At 53.3% G+C, this 15,588-nt stretch overlaps 1 protein-coding gene across 30 annotated transcripts in view; it reads right to left on the bottom strand.

Moving 5' to 3' along the window:
• Myo9b (myosin IXb) overlaps positions 1-15,588 on the bottom strand; it is an 84,727-nt gene that overhangs the window by 16,721 nt on the left and 52,418 nt on the right. For 7 of the 30 annotated variants that reach the window (XM_063275071.1, XM_063275091.1, XM_063275076.1 and 4 more), the window contains 12 exon segments: positions 15,296-15,430; positions 12,953-13,074; positions 10,655-10,796; positions 10,109-10,313; positions 9,531-9,612; positions 8,422-8,511; positions 6,536-6,649; positions 4,770-4,809; positions 2,939-3,061; positions 2,203-2,283; positions 1,684-1,794; positions 388-510 (listed from right to left, as the gene is read on the bottom strand). In XM_063275071.1, coding sequence (XP_063131141.1) covers positions 388-510; positions 1,684-1,794; positions 2,203-2,283; positions 2,939-3,061; positions 4,770-4,809; positions 6,536-6,649; positions 8,422-8,511; positions 9,531-9,612; positions 10,109-10,313; positions 10,655-10,796; positions 12,953-13,074; positions 15,296-15,430 — 1,368 coding nt within the window. 30 annotated transcript variants of the gene reach the window in all.

Below are 15,588 nucleotides of genomic sequence, written 5' to 3'. Positions count from 1 at the left end.
GGGGCCCAGTGGAAGATGTCTTCTCTGGTGCCTCTCGAGGAAGATATTAAATATGGTTCTCAAGGGACCTGCCGGTTCCTATAGACTGAGTGGGTCTTGAAGAGCTAGCCTGTCTTGTCACATGCTTCTTCCCACGTGTCCCCATCTTCTGATGTCAACTGGAGCCAGGGAGGAAATGATGCCCTGCCTCCAACTCCCAAAATAGGGACTGACAGAGCCCAGGGTGCTACGTGCCCAGCCTTGGGTCCCCCATCCTGGTGTCATAGACAGAGCTTCACTGCAGAGGCCAGGACCCTTCAGAGCACAGTTTAGGGTACTGAGGGACGTGAGGTCCTGCCTGGGTGCAAGTGGGTCTGCAATGGCAGCCTTGAGTGTGGTGGTGCTTACCTTCGTCTTCCCGATCTGGTAGTTCTGCCTGTCCACCTGCAGCTTCTCCAACAGGGCAGCAATGGCCTCCCTACAGGGCTGGACATCCTTGGGCAGCAGCACCTGGAACTGCTCCGTGAAGTCCTGGCATGTGGCAGGGAGGGACAGTATAAGCACCTTGGTAGCTGCGGTCACTCCATGAGCAGGGCCGACCAGATCCCCTCTCTTGTGTGTGGTGCTAAGGAACCATATGAGGTGGGCACAGCTGGGGTAGAACCCAGGTCTCAGGTATGTTCCCCACCCATGCATATATGAATGCCCCCCTCCCCCCCATGCATACATGAATGCAGTGCTCATGGAGGTCGGGGGAGGGCGTCAGATCTGGAGCTGATGTTACAGGCAGTTGTGAACCACCATATGTAGACGTGCAGACCCCGGCTCAGCTCCCCTGCAAGCCCAAACTGTGCTCATCACTGCAGAGCATCTCCCCAGCTCTTTTTTTTTTTTCCTCGGGGCTGGGGACCGAACCCAGGACCTTACGCTTCCTAGGCAAGCACTCTACCACTGAGCCAAATCCCCAACCCCTCCCCAGCTCTTTTTTTCGTGGTTGCTATTCTATTATTCAGTGGAAGTTTGCACAAGTGACCGTACCAGACTTGCATGTAACCGTGAGGGCATGAGGTCTGAAAGATGAGCACTGTGAAGGGTGTGTGTGGTCTGAATGAGAACAGAGACCCAGCTGGTTCAAGGCTTAGGAGGTGTGTCATAGGGGATGGGGTCAGGAGCCCCTCGGTGAGCTCTCTGCCTTCCTGATGACACATCTCTCTCTACCACTACAGAGTAAGGTGCCTGTACTTGCCAAGGCCAAAGGATATGTCTTTTAAGTAAATGGAGGCAGAGACAAGGTGCTGCCTGTTCTTGGGCACCACTGACCATGGTAACCGTGAGAGTTGCTCTCACTGGGGCTGGGGAGATGGAAAGGCTCAGTAGGTAAGGTGCTGGTGGCCAAGACTCACAACCTGATTTCAAGAGCCACGACCCATGGGGTGGGAGGACAAAGTTGCCTCCTGCAAGTTGTCCTCTGATCGCCCCAAATGTGCTCTGACCTGTGTATGTGTGCATACACACATACAAAATAGATCTGAACAAACAAACCCAGAACATGTCAAAACCTCAGGCTAGAAGATGCTCAGACAAGGGCACCTGTGACTTCCTGGATTGGTGTCAGCTTATGAATCTTCAGGTTTGGTTGTGGAAGCTAGGCCTGCTGAGGAGACCTGGCCTGCAGAGCAGAGGGAGTGGGTGTGGGTGGCCTACCTGGAAGGTGTACTTGGCGCTGTAGCCAGAGCGCCGGATGCGCACGGTCTCCAGCATGCCTGTGTAGCGCAGTTGCTGAAGCACCAGCTCATCATCAAAGCAGAGCTCCTTCTGCAAAGGAGCAAAATGCTCAGAGGCTCCGTGGGACAGCACGTGGACGTCTCCCCCAATCCCCACTCAGCACCTGGTCACTCCTGGGGGTTAAAGCTTCTTCTGTCCCAGTTTTTTTTTTTTTTTTTTTTTTTTTTTTTGAGGCAGGATCTCATGTAGCCTAGGCTACCTACCCTCCATTCCTTCTGTAGCCGAGGATGATCTTCAATTTCAGATCCTCAGTGCCGGGACGGCAGGTATGTACCTAGCTTACATGGGGCTGTGGGTGGACCCTGGGGCTTCTTGTGGGATAGAGGTTCTCTTCATTGAGTGCTAGTCCCAGTTCCTGCCTGTGGCTGGGGCCAAGGCCTGACCTCTTCATACTGCGGTGGGACCCACAGGGTCCTGCGCACACTGGCCCACACTTACCTTCTCGGCATTGGAGCGAATGCAGCGGATGAAGAAGGGCTCAGCCTTGCCCAGCGCCTCCAACAGCTTGTTAAGAGATGTCTGGAGGAAGAGGGAGTGCATTTGGAATTCCTGATCAGGTATGTGGCTCAGTGGAGAGGACCAGGACACTACTGCTGCATGGAGTCAACCAAAGGCTTGCTACTCTAGCCGTAGGGGGCCCCCATGGCTGACCAAAGACTCTTCTGGGGTGGAGGGCTACACAGCTGCCATTTTGTAGGGGTGAAGCAGTAGAGTCAAGACCTCAGTGCCTTGGAGGCGAGTGTGGAGGTAGCTGCTATCTCCCTTTCCTTTCTCTTTCAGTTTCTGCAGGGCTGGGGCTGAATGCATGCCAAGCAAGTTCTTTACCTGAAGTTACCCCCTCCACAGGTCAGTGGGAGAGCCCTGAGCTCACACTTGGAGACACAGGTAAGAGCATTACTGAGGCCAACTTGGAGGGCAGTTTCAACAAACAACAATAACAACAAAAAACTGTCTCTGAGTTTGCCGGAAGCCAGGACAAAAGAGAGCTATGCGCTCAGAGCACGGCTCGGCAGCCCTGTGACTGGCTTGCTAACCAATGGTTTCCTTTTCATCTGGGTGGTTTTCAAAAGGGAGGATGTTGCACCTAGGGCACATAATGTCACATACCTGTAAGCCTGTTTCGGGGCCTGGAATAGCAGCGGCTGGGAGGGCCCCGCTGAGCTGCACTACCCACCTGGAACTGTGCACTGATGCTGGGCGGCTTCTTCTTCTTGTGCAGGTGCAGCAGTGACTTGGTAGTTCGGTCATGCAGCGTCATGCTGATGATGAGCCTCAGGGACTTAGAGTCCAGCAGGTTCTAGGACAGACACACAGGGTCGGGCCTGCTTCCCACAACCTATAGGGGCCGCTGGCTCCTGGACCTGCCATTCCTGTCCCTCCACACCCTCACCCTCAGGCCAGAGTCCAGGGTTCAAGTCCACCAGACCTCAGTGCCAGCTTGAGCTGGTGCAGACAGGACCCACTACATCTCCCATGGCAGTGGGTCAGGACAGGGCCTTATCTGGACGAACTGCCTGTTATGTCATAAGCTCCCAAGGCATATGGATTCCATGCCTTTGCACCCCAAACTGAAACCACACGCTTTCAAGCCAATGGTATCTTTTCCCCTAAGAGTCTCACACAGCCCAGGAGATCTCGGCTCCTCATCCCCATCTCCCAAATGCTGGGAGGACAGGCACACGGTGGCTGCCATGCTTGCATTTGACTTTTCATTTATGGGACAGTTTCACTCTGAAGCCTTGCCTGTAACTAACAAGTCCCCTGCCTCAAACCTTCCTAGAGAAATGACAGGCATGCATCACTATGCATACACAACCTTATACTTTAAAACTGAAACTGCACATGCAGGGGTCAGAGAACCAGTTGCTGGAGTTGGTGCCTTCCTTCCATCATGTGGGCCCTGGGGATTAAACTCAGGTGATCAGGCTTGGCAGCAGCACCTTTCCCCTCTGAGAATCTCCTCGGCCCCTATATGATGGGTCTTCTGGGCATGCACATATGCACACATAAGTATTAGTGATACTGTGTCAGATTACTTTAAGCTATGAGTCAAGGTGAAAAGGGAACACATTTCACACATAAATTGCATCCCAGCACCTCACTGTATATATGTAAATGTCTCGGAATGCTTAAAAACAGTCAAGAATCTCAGCTGCCTCCAGTCTATAGAATTTTGGACAAGAGCTACTGACCATATTTTAAAAAACCCACATTACCCAGAGGCCCTGGGAACTCCCCACTGTGAGCACTGAGGAGAGAGTGTCTAAAACTAGACAGAGTCTGTAGGGCACTCCGGCCTGCCTGGTCCTGCAGGCAACACATAGGTAGTGCCTGACTCATGCTGGGTGGCCTGTGGGAAGCACCAGCTCCAGGTGGGAAGGACCAGCTGAAACACTAGAAGGGCAGACTTGACATGAGTGGAGCCTGGTTCCTTCTCCCACTTGCTTTATAGATTCCTGAGAGTTCCTCAGCTGCTCCTGCACAAAGGACCCCATTGAGGTCCAAGTGTGATGAAACCCGCAAACGACTACAAGGTCACAGTAAGGAAAGGAATCTGATTTCAGTACTGGGAACCAAGGAGCTAGGCAGGGGTTGCATCCCACCCCCTCTCTGGGGGACTCCTAGACAGATGAACTATCCCTGAGCCACACCCTCAGCCCCTCACTGATGGATTCTAGGCAGGGACTTCACCCCTGAGCCACCCCCTCACCCCCTCACTGATGGATTCTAGGCAGGGACTTCACCCCTGAGCCACCCCCTCAGCCCCTCACTGATGGATCCTAGGCAGGGGCTCCACCCCTGAGCCACACCCCCAGCCCCTTCACTGATGGATCCTAGGCAGAGGCTCTCCCAGCTGAGCCAAGCAGCTTTGTATTAGAGGGAGTTAGCTAGGGAAGGAAAGAGGTCCCAGAAGCACCGTGTTTCCCTCCTCCCTGTCTTAGAGTGACTTGAGAAAGGTGCTCTCAAGCCATGTGTGAGGGCGTCATCTGCGGGTGCGAGTTTACCTTGGGAATGATCTGCTTTTGTTTGATACCTTTACTCTTCCTGTCAAAATATTAAAAATGGTGTGAATGTGAGGGTAACAGGGCTGGGGTCTTGTTAGTTCAGCAGCCACGCCTTGCGGGTTAGATCCAGAGAGACAGAGAGAGGACAAATGCAGCAAGGCCACCGCTGACTTCCTAGATGCCCAAGGGCTCCTGCCTTCCACTCTGAGGGCTCTGGTCTAACTGAGGGTGCAGAAGGTACATGCAGCAGTGATAACGTGAGCCAGCAGTCGAGCACACAGCACCGAGGCCCCAAGGTGCCCTGATGCACTGAGCGACTGACCAGTCTGCTATGTCAGCTCTCCACTGGTGGGGCAGACACCTACAGAGAACACAGCCTGGTGACTCCTCACTTAATTGTCTTCAGGGCATTTGTTATGAGTATGCCATACTTGGGATGGAACCCAAGGCCTTCCACATACTGAGAGATGGCCTGCCTCAAAGCCACACCCAGCTCCGGGGTTCCTGATGCTGGAAGAAAAAAACTGAAGCCAGATCCATGGCCCAGGGCTCTGGTAGTCTCACAGTGGAATTCTTTTAAGACACAGGGTCTCATGTAGCCCAGGCTGGCCTGTATGTGCTATGTAGCTGAGAATGACTGAACTCCTGGTCCTCCTGCTTCCAGCATCCCAGTACCAGAATGACAGGCATGGAGTACGTTTCCACCCCACCCCAATCCTCCTGCCTTCGCCTCGTTCAGGCTGGGTGTCCTTGGGCAAGTGCCACAGTATTTGGGTATGACGTGGACAGGTAGAGCACACAAGAACCCTACTCACCATGCATTGGTCAGGAGCTGTTGTGTGCGTTCAGGCCTTAGGGCTGTGAATGCTAAACCTCTGGCTGTCTCCAAGCCACACCCCAGCCCTCAACTACATCTCAATGTGGGTTAAAAGAAAGCAACAGAGAAACATGCAAAAACCATGTCTGGACACGGTGGCAAGTGCCTGCAGCCCCAGCTGCTCCCAGAGCTGAGGCAGGAGGATTCTCTGAAGACTTTTTAAGTATGTATAAATGTGAGCACACATGGAGGCTGGAGGAGGGGATCCTCAAGCTGGAGCTCCAGGAAAGTTACTCAACACTGGAGCTAGGAGCAGAGAAGCAAGTGCTCTCAAGTGCTGAGAGATCTCTCCACCTGGGGCAGATCTTTGAGCCCAGAGGGTCGGAGGCCAGCTTGGACAACATGGTGAGACCCTGGCATGGGTGGGCTCCAGGGGGAAGGACCAAAAAGTCAGGCTCCTCTGGGCACAAGTGCTATTCTCAATCAGACTGTGGGGGTGACTGTGGGTGCCCTGACAGGTCACCTCAGTGGTGCTAGGTCAGCACTAAGGGTCTTGAGTCTTATCACCCCCTTTTTCAGAGAAATGCTGAACCCCAAGGGATTCAGTGAACGATGACAGGACCCATGCTAACAACTGGTCCCCAGCTTTATGTGGTCCTCACTTCCATGGGCTTCATAACAAGGTCATAGCAGGCAAAGGCTGGGCAGCGGAAGCTTGTGCTCTGCAAGCTGCCCAGTGTGGAGAGGGCTTGGTCAGCAAATCTCCTCACAGGGAGTACTGCTCAGCTCAGGGAGCTGCCAGGGACATTAGGGCTGGTCAGCAACGGCTGGCTGAGGGCTGGATTGTGAGGCAGCGCTGGGGATGGGATGAGGGAGTGTTAGTGGCCAATCATGTGGAGGAGGAGCAGACAGTGGTGGCTGCTGCACTTGGAGGAGCTGGGGGACTCACAGGAAGAAGGTGCGGGGCTTCTGGAGCCGACTGAGGGACTGGAGAAGCCTCCGCGGGTCCTCGCCCTGCCATGGCAGTCCTTTGAGGCTCTTGATGATTTGGTTATGCAAATCGCTGGGGGCCAAAAGGGGACCCAGTGACAGAGAGAAGAACAGTTAGAATGCATCCCGCCACCTGGGGCTCCAGTGCCCATCAGGGTGTCCCCAAGCCACAGGAGACAAAACATGCATTTGAGGAAGGGGCATGAGGGTGGGTGACCACTATGTCCTTCCTGAGAGAGGACTGGGCCAGGAACAGAGCTCAAGGGACCATGGGCTTAAGACAGGAACCTGGCTGGCCTGCATCTTGATATGAATAGGCTGACCTTGAATTCATAGAATTAACACCTTGCCTTCCCAGATTTTTTTATTTTAAGAATTTTATGTGTCTGCATGTGTGTATATGAATGTGTGCACCGATCACATACAAGGGTGTGCACATGGGTTGAGATATGCTAGAGGCCAGAGTGGGTGCTGTGTGCCTCAGACCTGGAGTGACAAGTATTTTTGAGTATTCCACGAGGGTTCTGGGATTCAGACTCTAGTCCAACAGCAAATGCTCCAAACTGAGCGGCCATCTTTCAAGTGGCACAGTCTTCTATATTTAAGTGGCTTTTATTTGTATCTCAGGGGACATGTCACAGCCTGTGGAGGTCAGAGGACAGCTCCAAGCAAGCAGCTTTTCTTCTGTCATGTGGGGACTTAGCAAATTCGAGAGCGTAGGTGTGGCTGCAGGCACCTTACTCCTGAGCTGGTCGGCAGCTGGGTCTTGTACGTATGCTTTGTGATGTCTATGGAAGTGACTGGGTCTGTAGAGCATGGCCCAGACTTCCTGGTGCACACAGAGACCCCTCACTGTCTGTGCTTCTCAGCTGGTGGCCACACCGCCTCTATCCAGCCCCAAGCAACCAATCTGTGTCCAGACATGGAAACATCTGACTGTTCTTTCTAGGTTTTGGTAACTTTGGCACAAAAAATTTATTGGAACTCTGTGCATAAGTGTGTAGACACATATGGAGTTGCGAACACAAGTATGGTGACCATGAAGGCTGAAAGGGTCAGAATACTTGGCACTGGAGCTACAGGTAATTGTGAGCTGGCCTGCGAGCACTGGCAGCTGGGTCCTCTGCAACAACAGGGAGTCACTTTTGCAGCACACACATTGGCCAACAACGGTGCTCAAGGCCCCAGGCAGCCTAGGCAGCTGCTCTGCTACTAGCTTCGCCCTGATTCTCACTTGCTATGCAGCATTTAATTTTATGTTTGTGCATATGTGTCTGAGAGTGTGTGTGTGCATCTGCGTCTGACTGTGTGCACGCTCATGCACATGTGTGGATGCATGTATGTGTGTCTGAGGGTGTGTGTGGAGGTTAGAGGACAACTTGCAGGGATAGGTTCTCTCCACCATGTGGATTTTTGGGTTCAAATGAGGTGGGCAGGCCTGGTGGCAAGCACCACTGGGCCATCTTGCCAGCCTCACTCCTGTTCTTCTCAAAGCATGTTTAGGCTCGGACAGTTGGCCTGAAGGAAGCCCTGTGTGCAGCCCCATACTGTGATACATGCACCATGCCTCGTGCCCGGATGGATGCCATACTTACCTCCGCTCCCTCACCCTCCAGGGAGGCACAAGAGCAAAAACAACATGGGTGACACAGGGTTAATGGTTTCTTTTACTTCCTGTGCAGCTTTCCTGTCTAGAAAGCTCTGAGCAGGGCCTCCTACCAGCCCCACATATACGCTGACCTGGCCAAATCTGGCAGTGTGTCCCCAGAAGGATGTTGCTCTGAGCTCCTAGAAGGTGGCCCTGGCCTGTGCCTCCCTGGTCTTGGTGCAAAGGCTGCTACTTACTTCCTGCTCTCATAGAAAGCCATGATGTCCTCAAAAGCGTTAACATCCAGCTCCTCAGAGCGCTCAAAGGAGAAGTCTAGCCCTGCGCAGCTGCAAGGGAGAAGCTTGGTGAAGCCAGCAGACACAGCACTGACACCGCTCGGCCAAGCATGGGCTACTCACATGGAGACACTGTGTGGTTTGAGGCCTGCCTCTCCTTTACATGGCCCCTGTGGGCTCCTAACTCCTGATTTGGTTCAGGGCCCTGCTCAGCAGCCCAGATGAACTCAGTCACAACCCTCCTGCTTCAGGAGGAGCATAGCTAGGAAGACAGGTGTGTACAGCCATCACTGCCTCGACAGTTTCCATACAAGGGGCCTGCCTGGTTCCAAGGCTGCTGGGCCATGGCCTTCCTGACCTGTGACTTCCTCTGGCAGCTTCTGAGCTGTTGAGCTAACCTGCCCCCTGCCAAGTGATGTGCAGGACAGTGAGGCCAGAAGCTCATTTGTGTGAGGCAAGTGCCACAACATAGATGTCTACCTCCAACCTTTTGCTGTCTGTCCACGGGGTCTCCCTCTGTAGCCAGGCCAGCCTTGGTCTTTCAATTCTTTTGCCTCAGGCCCCCAATCAGCAGCAAGCACAGGCCAGCACTTCCATCCCAGCTCATTCACTTCTATCCCTCCTGGAGCCAAGAGTAGAGCCTGGGTCACTGCGCAGGCTCACTAAGTGCCTCTCCAGTGAGTGTGAAGGAGCTGTGCAGAGGATGATAGGGGAAGAAGTATCCCTGCTCTTCTCAGCCCTGGAGACAGAACATAGAGCTCCAGAGTCCAGCGTGCTTACAGTGATGCCTCCCTCAGCCTGTCGCCTCCTCGGCGTGTTACTCTGCAGCTGCAAAGGTCCCTTATGCCCCTCAAGCCAGGGGACTGAAAACATCCTCTGTGCTGACCATTCCTCCCCAATGTCTACTGGGATGCAGAAAGGCCCAACCAAGGGCTTTTCTGTTCTGAGTCTTCTGAGTCCACTCAGCCACTCACGGTCACAGGACCCTGCTGACAGTGTAGGGCTCTACAACAGTGTGAACAATGAAACCTCACAGGGCTGGGGATGGAACAGACTGAAGTCTCGCTCACCGGTACAGTTTCTCTGAAGGGGTGTTGGCTCCTCTTGGCAGCTCTTCCACGTGACTTCGAGTGACAGGACTACTTACACCTGCTGGGGACACAGAGTGAGCACACACTGTGTGACAAGGTCTCCCACAGCACCAAGGCTGTTATTCTATGGAATAAGCAGTCAATTCTTTTCTTCTTTTGAGAAATTGGGAACTGAACTCAAGATCGTTCACATGCTATACATGCACTCTGCCCTAATCAAGTCCCAGCCCCTCACTGGGGGACTCTAGGCAGGGGCTCTACGCCAACGCCTTTCCCCCAACATCCACAGGGGACACCCTAGGCAACATCCACCCCTGAACTGTGCCCCCAGCTCTTTCCTGGGGATTACGGCAGGGGCACTGCTTGCTAACTGCACCCCAGCCCTCTTTAGTCCTGGACACAGATTCTCCCTAACTTCAATCTGGCCCCAATCATGATTTTTCAGACTCTGCCTTCCAAGCAGCCATGCTCAGCTTTAGCATGAGCTGGCACTGCCTGTCAACCATGTTGCTTGTTCCCAGGGATGGCGCCAGGGAGGGCAGCTCTTCAGTCCCTACCTTCTGCTTTCTCTGCTCTCTCTGCACGCAGGCGCCCAGCCTCCCGCAGCACAGCCATGGCCCTGATGGCTGCCCGTAATACAGCCCAGCGGAACACAGCTACCGGGTCCATGCCGATGAGTTGGCGCACATAGGAGCTGTCACTGCCCCTTAGCAGTGCCACGATGTCAGGCCGCATGTAGTCCATGTTCTTCTCCCGGAAGTCCTGGTGAGGTGGGAGTGGCTGGTCATCCCTCAGAGCCCATGGATGCCCAGGAGTAAGAGGCTAACAGGGCTGTACCCAGATGGGTCTCAGTAACACTGCAATTCTTTTTTTTTTTTTTTTCTTTTTCTTTTTTTCAGAGCTGGGGACCAAACCCAGGGCCTTGCGGTTGCTAGGCAAGCGCTCTACCACTGAGCTAAATCCCCAACCCCTGTAACACTGCAATTCTGACTCAACTGGCTGATGTGGAGGTCTGGGATGATTCCAAGGACCCCAGAAGGTGCTGTCCCATCTGAGTAACAGCAAAGGGTCAGAGAACAGCATGTGCCCCGGGCTGTGCCTACCTTGATCTGGTACTTTACTCTGCCTGCGAAGTGCTGGATGATGAAGGCGGGCTCCAGGACTGGTGTGCCCAGGAAGTACTTGTTGTCCTCATGCTGCTGCTTGAATTTGGCCAGCAGAGTGTGGCTTGTGGCATGGGGAAAGCTGCAGAGAGGAGTGGACAGACACATGGACACACTCAGCTAAGAGTCCACACTGAGTGCAAATTGAAAAGGCATCTGGGCTGCCGATGGGAGGCTGATGCTGGGCATGGGCTTGAACGCAGACAGGACACACACACACACACACACACACACACACACACACACTCTCTCTCTCTCTCTCTCTCTCTCTCTTTCTCTCTTTCCCTCCCTCCCTCCTTCCCTCCCTCCCTCCCTCCCTTCCTCCCGGCATGTATGGAGGTCAGACAGTCTGCAAGAGTTGTTTTTCTCCATCCACCTTGTGGACCCTAGGGATTGAACTCAGTTGTTCAGGCTCTGTGGCAGTCATTGTAATCTGACTGAGCTACCTAGCTGGCCCATTGGCAGCTTCTCACCAAGTACTGGACACATCCATGTGGCAAATGTGGGACTACAGGGTTAACAAAGCATTGGGCCTCCTGGCCCCTCATACACCCCAACAGACTGTCTTTGTTTTCCCCTTCACTGTTGAGCAGATTTGCTGGCTTCTATCGATCTCCCATGCAGCATCTCAGATCCCACAGTGGAGCCTCTGGCTTTGGATCCGTGTGTACCTGGAGCCAGGGTGTCAGGCTCCTGCTCCCCACAGGAAGTATGAATGCGGCCTAATAGGTGAAGCCAGACTCTGTTCTGCCCCTGGAGGGAGGCAGATGGAGCAAGAGGTTCCTTGTACTTGGCTATTTTGTCTCCATGGAGGGCAATGCCACCCTGGGTTTTGGTACACCTTGTTGGTCCCGGGCTCACTGTAAATACAGGCAGAGCCAGATGTGTGGCAGATGCTGAGCCCTGGGGAATCCACAGCTGCATGGGGGAGGAGGTCTGTCTGGTAGCAGGGACATTCAGAATGGGAAGAAGTTCTGGGAGTTGGGTCACTCACTGTCTTGGGCGCACGCACGCACATCCACACCCCCCCCCCCACACACACCTACACACACCCACACGCAGGAATAGAAAAAAGAAAATGTCGCAGTAATGTTAACATGGCTCTTTCAGAAACTCAGGTCAGAGGCAGGGAGACAGCTCAGCAGGTGAGGGTGCTTGTGGCCAAGCTTGATGACCTGGTCCCAGGACGACTGAAGAAAACAAGTCAACAAAGGGGTTTCTCAGCTTCTGCATGCACAGTGCACACTTGTCACCCAACAACACACCACACCTAACGAGTGCACCCAGCCTGACACGTGACTGCCCTGTCATACTGCCTGTAGTGGCAGGCACAGCACCTGCTCCTAGCTGTTTTTCTCAGACAGAGCCGGGCTTGTGCAACTGCTGATTAAGAGCTCACTCCTTTCTCCTGTCTGAGCTCTGCCTCGCTGGGTGGAGATTTGGCCTGAGGTACAAACAGGGTCAGCAGCAGGATGCTAGGACTCTCAGGAGCTGGGCCTTGTGGGAGGAGTCAGGATTCTGAGGATAAAAAGCTACAGGGGATTCTCGGACTCTACACCTGCTCTTGGCTTCTGTTTTTGAGACAGGGTCTTATGTAGCTGGCCTTGATGTACCCAAGAATGACCTTGAACTCTCCATCCTCCTGTCTCCATCTTCCAGGTGCTAGAAGGACAGGTACATTATGCAGTGCTAGGGATGGAACCTACGGTTTTGGCCACAGCTGGCAGGAGCTTCACCTGCCTCTCTACTTCTTGACCTCTACATGGTGAGCAGCCTCCTGCCTCAGCACAGGGATAGCACTACGGACAGGGAAGCTTCATAGGTCTTTCCTGTTGTTTGCAGAGGAGCCTGTCATGGAGTGGGACACTAATTCTCTGAGAGTCTCCAGGACCAGGAGAGGGAATAGACTTCTCATTATAGCCACAGCAACAAAGCAAAGGGCAGCTGGGTGACTGAGATGCCTCCCTCCCTTCCCCCCCAGGGCACACACTGCTGGCTCTGCATAGCCCTAGCCTTGCTCTGGACACCGTGAGCTGCTTGTGCTGAGCCTCCCATGAAGATGTGCGAAGCTAGCACGGGTGAGCCCTGTGCCTGCTGTTTACAGAGCATGCTGGACAAGCCCTGGGCAGAAGTGATGCCCAGGGACTCGGAAGATGAGTGTGAGAGGCTGAGCAGCTCAGGGAACCTGACTTGTCCCCACACTGGCATGTGGCAGACAGACGGGGCAGGGATGCTCACTTGCTTTCCTCGTCCAGCAGGTAGAAGAGGCCAGTGGGCTTCTTGCTGATGAGGTGGATACAGCCCACGTTGTCGGTGTAGTCAATGTTGTGCCACGAGATACCCTCACCCTGGTACTCCTCCTGCAAGGTGAGGACGGTTAAGGAGGGCACTCACTGACTTGGATCCAGAAAGGGGTCCCTGCACACAGTGTGGTTGAACTGAGGGCCTTGCACAAGCTCAGCAGGGCACCACCACTGAGATACCCCCACTCCCTCTTTGGGGATTCTAGGCAAGGGCTCTCTTCTTGATCCACACCTCCAACTCTCCTGACATCTACATGAACTACAACTCCTAATGCAGTGTAAATGACGGCTACTCTGTAGATGAAGGAGTCATGAGAATAACAACTCTAAACATCCCACCATGGATGTAATTTGTGGAAAGAGGTGATTGGCAGCCAGCAAGAGGACTCTGCAGTTAAAGCGGCTGCTGTCAAGCCTGATGAGCTTGACTCAATACCCAGGACCCACGTGGTAAAAAGGAGAGAACCAAGGGCCAAGCTGTCCTCTGGCTTCCACTCATGGGCTTACATGTATGTGCATATGCATGTATGTGTATATGCATGTATGTGTATGCATGTGTATATATGTATTTGTGTGTATGCATATATATGCATGTATGTGTGTATATGTGTGTATGCATGTATGTATATATGTATGTATGTATGGATACACACACACACACAAAGTTAAAACATAAAAAGCTTCTTGGACTGTTCATGATACCTGGATAAGTGGTGACCATGTGGGAGGGAACACACATTCATATAAGCACACCTGTTCACATGTGCTGAGCAATGCCCAGCATGGTCTCGAGCTCACTACATGCCCAAGAATGAACTCCTGCCCACTTGGCCTTCTCAGAGCCTGGCGTGGCGACAAATGTTCCTGCCATGCCTGCTCTGTTCTAGTTTCTCATGGCATGTGCTTTCTAGCCTGAACCTCACCTACTGAGGCAGGGACCTAACAGTCTCCAACCTATGAGGTAAGTAAACTTCTTCCTAACATCCTCAGGCTTGGCTTCCCCATGAGTTACAGGGAGGAAGGATGGCATGGACCAAGGAGCAGAGCCATGGGCAAGGAAGGCAGGACACCTAAATCAGCCATCACTGACACCAGCAAAGTGCACACTATAGAGCTGGCTCTGTTCACTCTTGCCCAGTGGCAGGACACCTAAATCAGCCATCACTGACACCAGCAAAGTGCACACTATAGAGCTGGCTCTGTTCACTCTTGCCCAGTGGCAGGACTTAAGAGTGGTACATACCTGTCACCCAGCACTCAGAGAAGTCTGAGGCAGGAGAACCAAGAGTTCATGGCCACCTTCATTAATGGTGAGATCAATGCCAGCCTGGGCTGCATGAGACTCAGTCTCAAAGCAGGCAAGGAGAAACTTTCTCCATTTGAGCAAGTAAGCTAGTGTCGCCTGGGTTAGGGTGGCAGCATGTATGATCCAGAGAAGACAGGGCTAGCTCCACTGATCCCCTCAGGCTGTGTGAGCAATGAGGAGATGGTGCCCTATAAAGTGTGAACAGGATGGTCTCTCAGACAGTTCAGAAAGCTGTGGAGGGCTCCAGCAACTCTCCCCTTGGGTGTGACTTGAGACTTATACGTGTGTGTTTACAAGCCAAAATATAAAATCCATGGGTGACTGCATGAATTCAACATGGCCCAACCATGTGCTGGAATATTTTTCAGCCTTACATAGGAATGGGATTCTGATGCTTGAACAGGGATGAGATGGTAGCCATTCTCCTAAGTCAGACTGCCCAGCAGTGCAAAGGCAAACTAAGACTGTCTGACTCCACTGACGGAGGACTGGAGTGTCACTAATTATATAAAAACAGAAAGCAGGAAGGTCTACAGAGCCCGAGGGGTGAGGTGGGGTGGGGAGGTTGGAGTGTAGGTGTGTGAGTGGGACAGAGCCTCAGAGGAGCCTCAGAGGAGCCAGATATGGCTACAGAATGTGCATGTGGCTGCCTCTCATACCTGTGGGTCCTGCCTCCTCTGAAAGGCTAACATGGCAAAAGGAAAGAACACAGGGGACATGCTCTGCCACCTGTAGACACACACAAATGACGTGACAAATGTGCACACTGCTGCCTCGCTGCAGGAGCAGCTGAGCATCCAGAGGAGTCAAAGGACGCTGGAAGGGCTGAGCATGGCACTGAGTTCAAGGACATAGCTTTGGAATCTAGGGAACCTGTGGTGCCCAGGCCCTGCCCTGCTGATACTGAGGAACACCGCTGACTTTGAGGGTGATGGCTGGGCTGGGCTGGGCTGGGGAATGGTGTCCTCTCACCTGCTCCAGCTTGAAGATGTGCTGGGTGAAGTAGTACTGCAACTGCTCGTTGGCGTAGTTGATGCAAAACTGCTCGAAGCTGTTCCGTTCAAAGTCCTCAAATCCGAATATGTCCAGGACGCCAATGGACAAGCACTGGGAAACAAGGTGTGGTTATAGCCAGGGCCTCCTAGGAAGACTAGCCCTCCCGAGAGGGGCTGCACAAGAGGGGATGTGTTATCCTGACCAGCTTGGACCCACTGGTTTTTGCAAATGGTTCCTTTTTTACCTCTTGATAGAACCAGGCCTGCACA

Source organism: Rattus norvegicus, chromosome 16, assembly GCF_036323735.1.
Source record: "Rattus norvegicus strain BN/NHsdMcwi chromosome 16, GRCr8, whole genome shotgun sequence".
Classification (NCBI taxonomy): Eukaryota; Metazoa; Chordata; class Mammalia; order Rodentia; family Muridae; genus Rattus; species Rattus norvegicus.
The sequence above is the reverse complement of the archived record's forward strand: the minus strand, read 5'-3'. Positions and strand labels throughout refer to the sequence as shown.